The sequence below is a fragment of the Papilio xuthus genome, unplaced genomic scaffold (assembly GCF_000836235.2).
Source record: "Papilio xuthus unplaced genomic scaffold, Pxut_1.1 DF826933.1, whole genome shotgun sequence".
Taxonomy (NCBI): Eukaryota; Metazoa; Arthropoda; class Insecta; order Lepidoptera; family Papilionidae; genus Papilio; species Papilio xuthus.
Window position 1 is genome coordinate 5,292,182 of NW_013531716.1, and position 15,581 is coordinate 5,307,762.

General features: G+C 32.8%; 1 protein-coding gene across 1 annotated transcript in view; it reads left to right on the plus strand.

Moving 5' to 3' along the window:
- The first annotated feature begins 2,419 nt into the window (after positions 1 to 2,419).
- Apaf-1 (protein) overlaps positions 2,420 to 15,581 on the plus strand; it is an 81,459-nt gene continuing 68,297 nt past the window's right edge. Inside the window, exons 1-13 of the mRNA XM_013317693.1 lie at positions 2,420 to 2,693; positions 5,797 to 5,948; positions 7,150 to 7,377; positions 7,973 to 8,181; positions 8,484 to 8,778; positions 8,918 to 9,150; positions 9,516 to 10,074; positions 10,500 to 10,690; positions 10,995 to 11,112; positions 11,446 to 11,629; positions 11,997 to 12,338; positions 13,201 to 13,465; positions 13,854 to 14,009. Of these exons, the coding sequence (XP_013173147.1) occupies positions 5,811 to 5,948; positions 7,150 to 7,377; positions 7,973 to 8,181; positions 8,484 to 8,778; positions 8,918 to 9,150; positions 9,516 to 10,074; positions 10,500 to 10,690; positions 10,995 to 11,112; positions 11,446 to 11,629; positions 11,997 to 12,338; positions 13,201 to 13,465; positions 13,854 to 14,009 (2,918 nt within the window). The 5' untranslated portion in view covers positions 2,420 to 2,693; positions 5,797 to 5,810. The remainder of the gene's footprint in view (positions 2,694 to 5,796; positions 5,949 to 7,149; positions 7,378 to 7,972; positions 8,182 to 8,483; positions 8,779 to 8,917; positions 9,151 to 9,515; positions 10,075 to 10,499; positions 10,691 to 10,994; positions 11,113 to 11,445; positions 11,630 to 11,996; positions 12,339 to 13,200; positions 13,466 to 13,853; positions 14,010 to 15,581) is intronic.

Genomic DNA, 15,581 nt, shown 5'->3' on the forward strand with positions numbered 1-15,581 from the left:
AAATCTTTTGTTAAGTATTGTTTACCTAACACACATATTGCTTATAAGTCTAGACCCAGAGCCTGAGTTAGTTTAGGGCGCGGTTGAGCGACTGCCCAGGGACAGCTGGACGGAAAGGGGTACGACAATTCTGCGACCCCCCAGGCATGATAAAAAAAAATCTCATCTAAGAAATCTCGCCCAGGGTGCTAGTAAAGTAGTTTATCGTACGTTCATTTGTTTCTTGCTAAATACCAATCAGATAAACAGATCAAATAGGATATCTTAATTAAAATATTACCAATTGAATTCCGATTACGGTTTATCCTCACAGATTGTACTAAACAGTCCGTTTCATCTTTAATCTTTCATAATTACGAAACTTTCGAGGCCTTTAAAGTCTTATCTACGCTTGCTTCGCTATTTGTAAAGTTATGAAACTTTGCCGACTCAAAAATTCATTAATTGCCTTGAATATTTTCAAAGGTTTATTTTTTTATCGAATGAACGAAGATTTAAAACTTTTCAATATAAAAAAAAGTATCTTAAGAATTTTCCAATCGGCTGCTCCAAGCTACTGACTTCATTTGTTTGAATAATTATTAGCTCACTGAACATTGTTGCGAAGTATTAGGTAAACTTTTTCGGGCTTTGATTGATGAAAAGATTTTAAAAATTAATTTAATAAAAAATACAATGTTAAAGAACACTGAAACAAATAAACTTAGCTGAACGAAACAGTTGAAATATATTTTTTAATCATTTTTTTATATCGTCGTTCGTCTGCGCGGATTTAAAAAAATACATAAGTGCTAGACTATTAGTTCTTCTAGACTTTGTTCTATATGTATGCCAAATTTCGCTGAGATCCGTTCAGCCGTTCTGGAGATACTTTCAACCAAACAACCATCCGTCCATCTAAACATTCAACATTTATAATATTAGTAAGATTCCTCGGGTCTAAAACTGTCTTTGTATAAGTAAAGCACAAATATTAGGTCACCTATTCAGGTAGGGCAGATGCACAGAGTAACAAAAGATATTGCAATATACTTGGTTACTGTAAACAAGTATTATTCGGCCTCCGATTAAAGAAGTTCTTGAATGGCGCGAGTGTGGCCAAATCTTTAATAAGATTTATTGTAACCGATCTTGTTTTGACAATCACAATAGCGATGGTTTTGACGGTAAATGGTTCTCATTGTGTTGTGTGGTCCCCTTTGTGGGTCGCCTTAGGCGGACTTAAAATTGTGTTATGGCGACACCTGGTTGCAGAAAAAAATATCCTAACTTGACTTTAAAGGAAGTTGAAATGAACGTTTCATTGGAAAAGCTGAATCCTACAAATTTTTATTATTAGTAAACGAAAATAAAATCAATAGAGATCAAATGAACAAATACCTAGTTTGACTATAAAACAAGTGAGGTTTTTTACACAGCACTCGGTTTTAACTTTAAATAAAAATAAAAATTAACTCAAACAATTTTTCTTCAGCTTAGAAGCAAGTGAATTAAATTTTCTTACAAATCTATTACTTATCAAGAAGTAAGTAACGATATTGTTGCGAAGAACCTATAGCACGAAAGCGCCTGCCATTAGATGCTGCGCAATGGGGGCTATTGCAAGTTGTGGTAAAGTAAAAATACGTAGGTGTCATGCTGTTAAGTTAATTACTTTTCTATTCATTATTAACATCTTTATTCGACATTAAATGACTACTTACGTTTTTTCTTAGCTGTTATTACAATTTGTATATTATACTTGAAGATGATCGCCGATTACACGCCATATATTTATTGTAAACAATGTTTATATCCGACGGAAAACACTAACTTTTTTTTACTTCTTACCTAACATTAGCTATTCACTTATTTTTTTCTTCACTTCACTCACAATTTTCAAATGAAAATATAAAAAAATGTGCAGTGTGTTTTGTCTGTTTACATAATTTACACGTTTCTTATTTGGTATAAAAAATACCTTATTATATTACGAACCACATTTTAAGTAGTCGAATTTCCGTGCACTAAGCATTTTATAAACCGTAGTACATAGTTTTATTTTCAAATACCTTACAAAATACAAATATACTATATTATAAAAAAATACATAAGTATAAATAAGTATTACAAATAATCATTAGCTTATTGATAATATTGTTAGTTGTATACAGGAAAAAAAGAATTAAATTTTATAATTTAAAAAAAATATTACGTCTATGGTTGCAACTTATCGTCTATGGTTTGTTAATCTATGCTTTTAATTCCGTAACCATTACACTACAACTCACTTTAAACTCGATTGTAGTATTGGACGTTTCTGATCGTGCAAATCCATAGTAACATCAAATATAGTGAGAATACTATCGAGCAAGCTTCGAGTATGTAAGCTTATGCGAGTTCATAGAGTAAGGCAAAACGCCAGCCAATGAAAATGAAAGGATTGTTTTAATTTTTAATATGAACCAATCAAGAACGTTACTTTGACATAAAACGACTGCTGCACTTCTAATGCATCAAAATGCATCAAACAAACAAATCTAGTGTTTTGTCCCTGTAATGAACGTGTGGATGTACAGTGCGTGCTATTTTCTTCAGTTTTTTGTGTTCTAGTAAATTAGCGTTCCTTTTTTTGTTCATTAAATAATCATCAAATACTCTAAAATATTACTAAATCCATGATTATTATCAAACTTTATTAGTTCCTGAAAGGGGTAAGTTAAAATTTACCAGTATCGGATGCATTTTGCTTTGGTTTAAAACTCGTGTTTTACTTTCATTATTCTATATGAAAATGTATGTTTTATGTAAGAAACTGACAATAATGAATCTCTATTATACAGATAAACGATCAAAATAATGAAATAATTACGTTAGCTCGTAGTTTAAACCTTTCTTCATGGCATGACACGACATACAAAAGATTAGTTCGAGATCCGAAAAGAAATAATGAATGCTATTATTATACTACAATATCTTCATAGATAACTTTGATCAATTGTTAAATGATAAAACTAAATTTAAGCTACAAGAATCTATTATATTGCCTTTTCTTTCTGATTGAACCGTAATGTCCTATCTTTTATCTTTTCTTCAGTAAATTTTTAAGGGTGTTCTACTTTCTTTGCTAATAATATTTTTTAGAAAGGATTCAGTATGACTGTACTTGATCATGTTAATATTGCTGTCAGTTAAATCTAAAGTAGTTGAAGCAGGACATTGGACTTCCCACAATGATTCTCACAGCATAACATGCAGGATACTCCTGCTGCTTTGGCCAGATGTTAGTATAATTTTTAAGGTTATAAACCTGCTGATGCAGCAGTGAGTTGTTTACTCATTAAATCAAAAACCTTTTGTGTAATATGTGATCATACACAGCGGTTTTCACTTAACAAGAAATATTTATCCTTTTTGTTATCAATATCTTGTATTATACATTGTATTTGAGAATTTCTTCTTGCATTCAAAATACTTAAATAGACAAATAATTTCATAAAATTATAATATTAAATGTACATCACATCAGGACTCTTACTGTGGTTATTCAAGTACAAAATCCGCATTTAAAACATGTTATCTTTGTTTTATGACAAAAAATTAGAGAGATGACAATATGACTTATACAGAGATTTTCATCTATGAAACCCACGGTTAGACAAAGAAACAAAAGAAAAGCGAGAAAGGTATAACTATGTCTGTAACTGCCACAGACTTGAATGGCAAATTTAGTTGAATAGACAATTATGACCAACAATTCAACATAATTGTTGTATTTTGCTCTATTTTATAAGTAGTCATTATCAGTGTTATCTTTGTGACCACAACTACCACTACATGACCTCAATTCTAGTTAATTAGTAGGTAAGGTGACCTTGACATATTGACTTAAAGTAAATGTAATTAGTGTCAAGATCAGAACATATCTTAGGAAAATTGCCAATCCAATGACTATTGATGCGTATGGTATGAACTTTATTAGGTTACAATTGTTATACAGTTGAGGCTACTAGATGTTTCTCTCCGAGCTGAGTTTCTCACTTATGGAGGTTCTATATTGTGACATGCAAATAATTCTCGCTAATCCAGGTTCAACTTATATCAGTTTTATGCTTAATGAAGAGAAGTATAAATGTTTTAGATAGGTATTTATTGACTACTATTGTATTCTGTAGCTTTTAAATAAGGCCACTTCCCCTACACATCCTTTCCGTATAAGAAAAGATTAACAAAATTTATTTTTATCATTCATTTAATAAAACAAATGAATCATAACAGAAATTCTTGATAACTTAAAAAAAAAACAGAGATTGCCATGGTACAAAAATTTGTTAAAAACCCATATGTACACAGAAGATATATTGTAATGTAAAGTTAGGTTTGCATTGATAAGCAATGTCATATAGAAGAAAGTATGGCTGAACTGTGAAAGAGTTGTAAGCTATGTTCGTGAGAAAGAAGTAAATTTAGATATGACAATGGATAGATGTGTATGTAATACATAAAGAATACAACTACAGGATGATGATTATTTTGTATTGAGTAATTCAAAAATCTAAGTCATCATGGCCTTGACAATCATAGAGCGGTCATTGGCATACAATTTATCGTCTTAATTTTGGTTGTTTGCGTATCTGTTTGTCGTGTAGGTAGCGCACAAATCGGCAAGGTCGTATGCTAAGTGATCACTATGTATAGGTTTTTTTTCATATCTCCATTAGAATTTTGCTCTTCAATAGTTTCGGACGCGTTGATTACCGGTTTCCAGAGAGTTCTAATTTCGTAATGTAATTTGTGATGCAAAGGTTATTTAGATTCTTTGATTTAATTATCAAAGAAATACGTAAATAAAGAGATGTGAAAGTAATTAAGTGCCCATTGTGACTTAGAGTTAGTTACGGCTTCTACTTAATCAGTGTAAAGTAACAAAAAATTATGAGGATTTAGACGCGTTGGTTGAATTACGTACGCATAATCTATAAAGCTGTGATAAAAACAAACAAAACGTATGTATTTACAATTAATATGACTCCTAAACAAAAACCTATTTATAAGTTTACGAATCATAGCATAATCGTCCCATAAAAACAAAATGTCATCTTATTAGCTTAGAAAAAAATAATTAACAACAACATTATAATATTGTTGCCTATATTTTATCAATATATATTTTTTAATTTACGTTTAGTAGTTTTACAATCAAATCGACTAAATTATCACATGATTTTCCTAGAACTAGTCGCCCATTGGTTATATAGTAGTGGTTACATAGTGGCCATTTGACAATAATTTCTTATCCACATTTAACTGTCAATTTTCACGTTGATATGTTCCTGCCATTTCATAAAGAGCCATTTCACATTCTTATACGAATTTGTTAGATTCAGAGTAAATGTGATTTGTGGACGCGAGCGCCGTCGAGGTAAGATCTGTGATGATTTTCCTGCCTATCAATATTCGGGCTCTCCGTTTATTGCGTCGATACTGGTTGAACACAGCGATTTAATACTTATATTACAAGATATTTTATTAATATATTATTTATTACCAGACAGTATAGAACATAGAATTAGATATGATTAATGATTATAACATAAAAATTATGGCAAAGTTTTCAAAAATTAATTTCTTAACAGGATAAGTACTATGAAAAGGATCAAGAATGTTTAGGCCTTCTCATCGTTCGCACGCACACGTTCGTGCAATAGAGGCATTTTATTCAATTTTCCTTAAGCTCGAGCATCGAAATTTTGTGAAATGGCACTTAAAAACTGTTACAATGCGCTTCATAATGATTACCGCCATTTTGTATTACAGATGTATAAAAAGTCATGGACAACAAGTACAGGGTGTTGCTGCAACACCACCAGCAGGACGTGGTAAGGGACCTGGACGTAACCTACATCCTTGACGAGTTGTTCACAAAAGACGCCATCTCCAACGAGGACTTCGATAATATCTACAAGTTGGTAAGCGCCTATATCCTTTTTTTTAACTAATACTAACCATTTTAAGTACAGGCAAAATACAACAATTATTTCTCTGATACTAGAACAAGTCTTTTTACTCGTTTTTCTAAGATCCCATGAAAATTGGCCTAATGCGAAAAAGTATAATAACTTTATATTTTCTTCTTTGCTAATATTGTTCCGAATCACATTTCGTTTCTCCTAATACATACTAATAAGAATTAATTAAACCGATTCAACAATTTGCCCTTACGTATAATTGACTTTTGGAGTTCATATACCTTCGAAGGCTTTTATTTTCAACTGTTTAACATCAGCAATGCTCCATATGCAATTATTACTCATGGTCTTGCAGTTAGGTTTGAGTCAGATTAACCTCACAGCAGAAATAGATTGTCCAATATAGTTTTGTTTACGGACCTGTTTTTTGACACTATGTTTCTCTAAAAAACATGTTGACGTAGGTTAGGATTGGATTTTTAAAGCAATGACCATCTGATGTTTATTGTTATCGGGACTTTTGTTCCTAGTGTTAGGAAGAAAATCCGACACTGTGCCGATGTACTGGCACAACACTAGCCTTACTAAAATGTCGACGTTTATGCCCCCCTCACTATTCATTCTGTCACTTGACTGAGTAATGTAAGCGCGCCATTGACGCCAAAGGATTCTAATTATGTCTAAAACTAGGGACATATCAGTCACAGTGGTTGTTTGATTTATTTATTACTGAATTGTCTACAATATATAACAGTTTCTGTAATTAGTTCCCACGTTTTGAATACATCATATCACATAGTATGATAAAATGTATGATACATCCCACTACCGACATATTTTGATAACGAGAATGCAAGCAAAGCTAAACAATATGTTAAAAATAAATCAATAAGTATGTATAAAAATACTATTGATTCATTTAATTTATAGTATAAATAGACACCTATTAGATACATATTATGCAATTATGTAATGCTTTTATGGTAAATAAGAAAGGGTATATACGAAAAAATATACTACGAATTAAAATTTGTCAATGTGTGTTCCGAAACCTTCATTCATCGAGCTAACACTACGAGTGTTTCTGTTAGTCTATAACCTCATAATATTCTGTAGTATATAAAAGTCGAGTTTAATAAGTTACGTGAAATCGACTATTGTTAAATGCAAGAATAACACAATAGTTGTTTTAACATTCCAGTCGAGTCGAGTGGAACGTACCAGGTACTTAATCGACTCACTACTTCAGAATGGTACAAACAGAAGCTATGAAGCGTTTGTAGACAGCTTAGCTAAGGACTGGCAGTGGTTGTACAAGAAGTTCACCGAGGAAAGCAATGAGGCCATGCTGAACGACAGCTTTGAAGATGGTCTCAGTAGGGGAGATGTGCCGAGGTTACCAGATCACTACGTCAGAAGGAATGCAGTGGTAAGTCTTCTATAAATAGATTGTTGAAACGCTGAGAGAAAAGACAATGGGTTGGTCTGGATAAATGTAATTAATGCAACTAATGGTGTCAAGCTTAAGATAGTCATTATTTAATTGTGGTCTTCGATTTTTTTTTAAATTGTTTTTCATTCACTATCATCAAGATACTTTGCTTTGATCAGTTCAAAACTCGGATACTAATTTATATTAAATCTGTACTTCCTCCAGAGGGGCTCGCGGATTGTTTAGATCCCCTTGATAGTTGTGTTTTCTATTTCAACGACAATGTTTTGCAGTTATCTATTAGTATTACAATATACATATGTCCAAACTGTGCAAAAATCTTGTGTCAAAATATGCAGTAAATCGAGAAGCAATTGCCTTGATTACGTATGAAATTTAGGCAAAAACAACCTTTTCTTATGAATACGGACAATCAATGATATTATCGTAATAAACTTTCTGTGTTAATAGAATGCCAAAAACTGTTGACTCATTCTTTGGGCTCGGCATTGCCCCTGCCAAAAGATGTATTGCCGAAACAACTTTAATTCGATGCTAATCTACACCTTTGTAATTTTTTTATAAATTACAGGAGCAAGAGGTGGCTAATAAATTAAAATTGCTAACTCGGCATAAAATATTAGCACTTCACGGCATGCCGGGCTGCGGGAAGACGACAGTTGCAATAAGCGTGCTACGTAACAATCCAGATCTCATCACCAATAACTTTAACGGTGCAGTCTTTTGGTTAAACTTCGGTAACTGTAAGACCGAAGATGATATCACCGCTCTACAGAACAAGTGAGTCATTTTTATAATTATTCTTTTTTTTTGTTGCGTGTACTTTTAAATGCATGTTGTAAAATATATTTATGAGCGAGGTAATCTATCTTTTTTGTATCGTTATAAAATGTCAAGTTTTTTTTTTTTTTAATTTTGATTTAAAAATAAACATTCTAAGGTTATTGAGCACATTAAAAAAATATTATAATATCGAAATTAATTATGTAACGAATAGAATAATTTAATACCAAAGAAATTCAGGTACAGTCGTGTCAGTTCGCAGTGGTCAAATTACACAACTTTTATTCTATTAATTTCAGATTATACCGTAAAGCGACTACAATGTCCAGTCACAATTCCTACATGACGTCATCAATATCCATGTCTAGCACGGGCTCTAATGCCGACAGCCATTCCTTCTACGACTGGTCGTGGGAGGATATGAAAGATCGACTTATCTCGCAGTTCCAAAGCCAGTCTTTAAAGGAATGTTTGTTAGTGCTGGATGAGGTTAATGAAAAGAAATGTTTGAGAGCCTTCGATATAGGATGCAAGATATTAATAACAACGCCAGATACTGATGTAGTTTTGAATTTTCAAGCGCAAATAGTCAAGGTAAGTCATAAGTTACTCCAGGATTTCCACGACGTCAATCTTCCTACTAAATTCTTATCATTACACTCGACGGCATAGTATATCCTTTTTAATATTTTTGCATTATATATTTTTTAAATAGAAGTAATTAAATTTACAGGTGGAAAACAACTTTACTGAACAAGAAACATTGGAACTGTTCTCCCTATGTCTCGATCAACCGGTATCACAGTTGCCCAGAGAGGCGAGGAAGTTGTACGAGATATGTGCAGGCAGCCCCTTCCATATCGCACTCATCGGAGCCCAGCTGTCGGAGAATAGGGAACGATTCAAACACGATCATAAGTACAGGAACTCTTATCTAAACAAACTGGAGAAGAGAGCTTTCTTTTTGTAAGTATTAGGTGTAAATTAGAGTATAGTAGTATAGGCCCCAGGGGGGTAAGGAGTGGCAGCTGCCCCCCTCATCCATCTTTCAAGAGAATTGAAAAATGTAAAAGATCTTTAGATTGAACCTCGATCATCTGTTGGCACACCCATGTACAGTAAATAACAAGTTTGTTACTTCAAAGATATTGTCTTTGCACAACCACAACAAAGACAGAAGATTTTCTGCCCTGACTGTACATCTAAAATCTTACTAAGTGTCTCAAACGAACGGAGAACAAAACTTATCAAATAAACTATTTATTTATGTTTTTCTCTAATAAGATTTGCGTTTATATTTTCCAATATGTAAATTTTTATTTTTCTTACAGTTTATCAAGACATCATGAAAATCCACAGAGAACTGTCGAAGTCTGTATAAATCTACTACAACCAGATATATTGAGCCTATTCAAAAAGCTAACAGTTTTACCTGACAATGTCAAAGTATCTGCAAAAGTACTCGCCAAACTATGGAACAGAGAACTGACCGAAGTTGAATCGATAATAAAACAACTTCGAAGCAAATCATTGTTAATAGAATTTTACGATCGAGAACAACAGAATTATATTTACGAAGTTCACGTATTTATTATGGATTATCTAAGAACTTGTTGGGATGAAGAAGATGTTAAGAAATTACATGAAAATTTCTTAAAAAGTTATCATTATGATAACATAAGTAACCCACCTTTAGATATAGAAGATGATGGCTATATTGCATTTTATATCGGACATCATATACTTAAAACGAAGAATTTAGGAAATAAATGGAGCTTGTTTAATAAATTATTTCTCGATCTCAAATTTCTAGGCAATAAAGTCAGATTGACTGGATCCGCTGATGTTATTTTAGATTTGCAAAAATACGAAACTTATATCGCGGAAGATGTAAGTATACATATTTATTTATCTTCTTACTAATATTATAAATGCGAAAGTTTAAATTGATGTTTGTTAGAAAGTATATCCAAAATGGCAGCACGAATCTCGCTGAAATTTGGCATAGATGTTAAACATAGTTTGGAAGAACACATAAGATACTAATTAAGTTTTTTTTTTTTAAATCGGCGCGGACGAAGTCATAGTCGTGTCATGGAGTCATCAGTTAGTTACTCCATAAGCTTCATAGCAGTTGCTTAATTACTAATTATAATTACACTCACGAAATATTTTTCCTTAAACTAATTGGATGGATTTTTGATAGTTCAAAATGACACAGCTGAATTTAATTTATCGCCGTGCGTTTGTATATTGTCTAGGCAAATTACAAACGAGCGAGATTCTCAATCGTTCGGTGACATGTTACATTGCAGACATTAGACAAAGACCTGCTGTACAGTATAAAGGCGTATCTGATCACGCACGGCACAGACCTCTACCGTTACCCATACACGGACATAGTGCAGAGCATCCTGCAGCACGAAAGTAAAGGCATCCTGTACACTAAAGCATCCGTCATAGCTCAGGAGAGGTGTGCCAAAAATGAGCTTTATTTTGAGTTCTTGTAAGTAATTTTAGTTTGCCGATATTTTTTAGAGTTGTTTTCTATGGGACTGACATGTTCAGAAGAACCGAAGTCCCTATAAAAACAAATTATGAGTTATGATTTTAATTTTGGCTTAGTCCTCTTTTCCACTATAGAAACTGTTGCTTTTAAATGTAAATTTCCACTGTTGTACCTATAAGAACTTTTTGTTATCTATATTTTACTCACAAATAATAAGTGAGATAGGATTTTTTTTCGTACATGTGCTACCACAGTGGAATCATTTGATTTTTAATAGATATATATATTTTGTAAATAACAGACATGAACAGAATGTGGAAGAAATAAAACACACCACGATCGACGTGACAGAGATCGTCACTGCGGTGTGTTTCCTCGGAGACCACGTGCTTATTGGAACTGATTCTGGTCTTATTAAGGTTTGATTAAACAATATTACCCATCTCTATCGCTCCAATGTAAATTATATATGTGTCTCGCTTGCACGCATAGATCGACCGTCTTAAGAGATTTTGTCAGTTAACACTTATTCCTTGACCTAGAGTAATGTAGCGAACAACTAGCGAAATAATGCCTGATTTACATGATTCCAGTACAGTAGGACAGTCGTTTTTTATATTCAATTTACTTTTATTTTGTTTTTAAACTCCATATTACACAAAAATGTTTGTTACCACTGTCATTTTGATAAGATGTCATTGTACGAAACTGTACGTGCCCGGAATATAATACTTTTTTATATAAATTTTCAGTTTTTCAACATATCAACAAATATAATGGAAAAGGAGTTGCCGGGGAAGGGTTTTGCTATCAAATGGCTCGGTACGTGTCCTATGAACCCACCAGTGGTGGCCGCGCTCGACTGCAGCGGGTTTATTACTATATTCTACATCGACGATATAGGACATGATGAAACTGATGACGTCATTGAAGAAGGTAAAGTTTTTATGTTTTTATTATAGGTATTATTATAATACAGTTGCCAGTCACTTAATTTGACAGTTCGGACAGAAGTAACGCTTGTGCCCAACATGCCAAATTCAATGCATGGTACTATGATTATATTAAATGTTATTGTCTTAAAATAATTTAGTAAAAAAAACTATAATATCTTCAATATCTTAGAAATTAAATCCAAAGATAGAAAAAAGCGTTGTTTTTAAAAAAATATTAAAAAGCAGTCAATATGATTTTTTTACTACATTTAAATGCATGTTTTGAAAGGCATATTAAAAAGTTCATTATTTAATGCGTAATTTAAATTTAAAGAATAGTTACCTTAATTATTGTTTTTTTTTTTCAGAAACAGAGGAGTCATACAACAATAACTATGCAAACATAGTCAGTATACCACCTAAACTGGGTCCGTTCCTGAACTGTAGATGGGCTAACAACGAAGAGACATTGATCACTCATACATCCAAAATGATCATTTTATATGACCCCAGTGGCAAAGTGTTAAAAGTGTTAGACAACTTTGATAGGGATCGTGAGATATTGTGTTGTGTTCCATGTAATAATGACAAACAAGTGATTGTGGCAACTAGTGGTGTGCATTCATTGGATGTTATCGATGTGATTAGTAAAGAAAAAGTTATGTCATTCGAAGAATCTGAACTGCTGCTGAATATTTTGACGATACCAGGTAAGTCTTTTTGATTATAAAATTATTCTTTAACACATTCAATACTAGTATGATTTCCATATAAACTCAAATGAAATTCCGGCACTGAATGTGTTATAAAGTTAAAAAGCGACCAAATTATGGTATTCGGAACTGAACTAGATTTGTTTATTTTTTAGCCTAAAGTCTTGTTTAGAGGTAAGAGTTGAGATATGTATTATATCTGTTTTCATCTTCAAGGATCCATTTTTGGGACAACAATGCGATCCATTTTCATATCTCAGATTTCAGTTACTTTAATTTCTTCAATCCATTAGAAATCAAAACATTATTTTATGATCTTTGACTTGTTCTTGTGACTTTTTCATTAACTTGGAAGAATGGGTCATTCCTTTGTTGTGTGTAAAATATTAGCATAGGCTTCCACTGCTGTTACATTTGCATACATATGCCAGAACATATTTTTGTAGCTCTTATTTTGCTAAAAAAATCTAAGAAGACAATGTGTTATGGCTGTAAAAACTTTGGGTTGCAAGTTGTTTGTGTAAATTTACTAACATAAATTTTGTATCATTAACCCTGGCCATAATTAAACACATCATATTTACTTTACTATGAATATCAGCTAAGCGAAAGCTAGTTTTTATATAATTTAATTATATGAAAACTAGCTTTCTCTCCACGCCACTCCGTACGCACGGAATTAACAAAAATTTAATGAATAGCCTATGTGCTCTTGCAGACGATGTTCTACATCTGTCCCAAATTTCATCAAGATCTGTGAAGCAGTTCTGGAGATACCTACAAACAAACATCCATCCATCCATCTAAACGTTCGCATTTATAATATTAGTATGACATAAACATCGAAATTACTTTCCAGGTAGCAACAGAATAATAACCCTATCAGAGACAAATATAACAGAACATGAATACAAAATCAATACAGGGTCGTATCAGAATGTATGTAATGTATACATCTGTAGGCGAGTGTTGACCAGTGAAGAGGTCAAAGGGAATGTGACCTTTGTCGCAGCGGAGGTCAATAAATCAGGGACCTTACTATTCGTTGCAACTGATGATAGCCGTGTCATATGTGTTGATTTGAAGACCAATACAAGAGTATTTGATCTGGATAATAGGAGAGGGTATGTAATAGTTTGTGTAGTTATACGAGCTGTCGCTTGCGATTCCTTCCGCGTGGAGTTAAAAAAAAACTTAATGAGTAGCCTATGTGTTCTTCCAGACTATGTTCTACATCTGTGCTAAATTCCATCAAGATCTGTTTAGCCGTTCCGGAGATACCTTCCAACAAACATCCATCTAAACATTCGCATTTATAATATTAGAAAGAAGAAAGATAATCAAGTGTCTATACTATGTGTGACATAAGTTTTTTTGGTGTTCCAGAAAAAACAACAAAAACATGTTATCAGTTTTCTCAAATTTACTTTATAAGTTTGACAATATCCATGGTTTTAATATTAATAAGTTTTATGTAAATAAAATATTGATTGTGTTTATGGTAACTTGTAGCAATGTAACGTCAATGGCTGTAAGTGAGGTTATGATGTGGGATGACTTCATGCCGGGCTCCGATGTGCTGCTGACAGGCACAGGCAGTGTCGAGAATACTGCCAAAGTCTGGTTCTTAGACGCTTCTTTTGTCTCGCAGAATACACATAGGAATAGGTAGGTTCAGATGTCAATATATGATTTTGTTTCTTGAAAATTTATAATGAGAATTTTAAGTCTTAAATACTATTCCGTGTAAACACGAACATGCGCGTACTTTTTGCGTATTGATTCAAAATACCAATGTATTTTTAATACAACACTTTCTTGAAAACTTCTCTTCCTGTACTTTTGTGCAACTGAGCCAAATTAAAAAAAAAGATTGTTAAGTAGCCTATGGCGATGTATACATCTATGCCAAATTTCAGCGAGATCCATGCAGCTGTTTTGGAGATATCTTCTAACAAATATCTATCCCTCCATACATACATCGAAACATTTGGATTTATAATATTAGTAGGTTTTCAATATATTCACATTTATTAATATCAACAGCAAAGTTCGTCTAACAACAACCTTCGACGTGAGTTTCATGGGCGCTGTGTCCCCACAGACTCCCAACACCACGCCCAACAGTGGCACTCAGAGTCAAGATACCACACCACGACGACACAAATCATTCGTCACTCATAAAGAAATAGAGAAGAAGTTAGCAAAGAAAACTATGAGTTTGGACCGACATAACCTAAAACCTTTGAATCTGAAGGGAATTTGTAATGGAAATAATGATGGAGGCATACAACCTTTGCTGGCTGTTGTTGATGATAAAAATAATATACAGGTAAAAGCACACATATCTATAAATAGACTGGCTATACGACGAGGGATTTTGTGCCTATTTGATTTTTGCCATTTTGCGCTGATGATAGTGGTTTGTAACGATGGTGAAGATTCGAACTAAAAATTATTTGTCAAGTAATTAATTTCCAAACAATTGCTAATACATTTTATTTATTTATTTTGCGACGTTTTTTTATTTCTTATTGAAACTTATTGCTTTACTAGCTGCCGACTGCGACACCGTCCGCGCGGGTTTTGAAAAAAAATTATAAGTTGCCTATGAGTTCTTCCAAACTATGTCGTACACCTATGCCACATTTCATCAACATTGAGTCTTTCCGTTGTTGTTGTTGTTCTTCTTCTATCTTCAGCAATATCGGTAAAGCCGTTCTTGAGTTATAAATAGTGTAACTAACACAACTTTCTTTTATATATAGATTAATTCTTATACCATTTGTTTTACTATTGACAGATAATGCGCGGTAGAAAACTCATTACGGAAATATCACCTAAAAGTGATGATCAAATAACAGCAGTTAAAATATCTCCGTGCAATCAATACATTATCTATGGACTGAGTACAGGAATTGTCACTAAATATGCACTAAGAACTAAAGAAATTAAAGACATTTTAGATGTTTACAGTCCAGTGTTATATATGAGTTTTGTTAACCCAGATTTATTGATAGTTGCCGGTAAGAATAGATGTCTGATGGCATATCGGTTTACTACCGATGGAGATTGGAAATCTGAAATGCTTCAACGGGGTAACTGCTATTTAGGATCACAGGAAATATTAAATGATATACAAGGTAAGTTTTTTTTTTTATACTATATTTTAATAGATCTTGAAATATATATATTGGTTTGAGAATATTTGGCAGTAGCATAATAATATTATACTAAAAT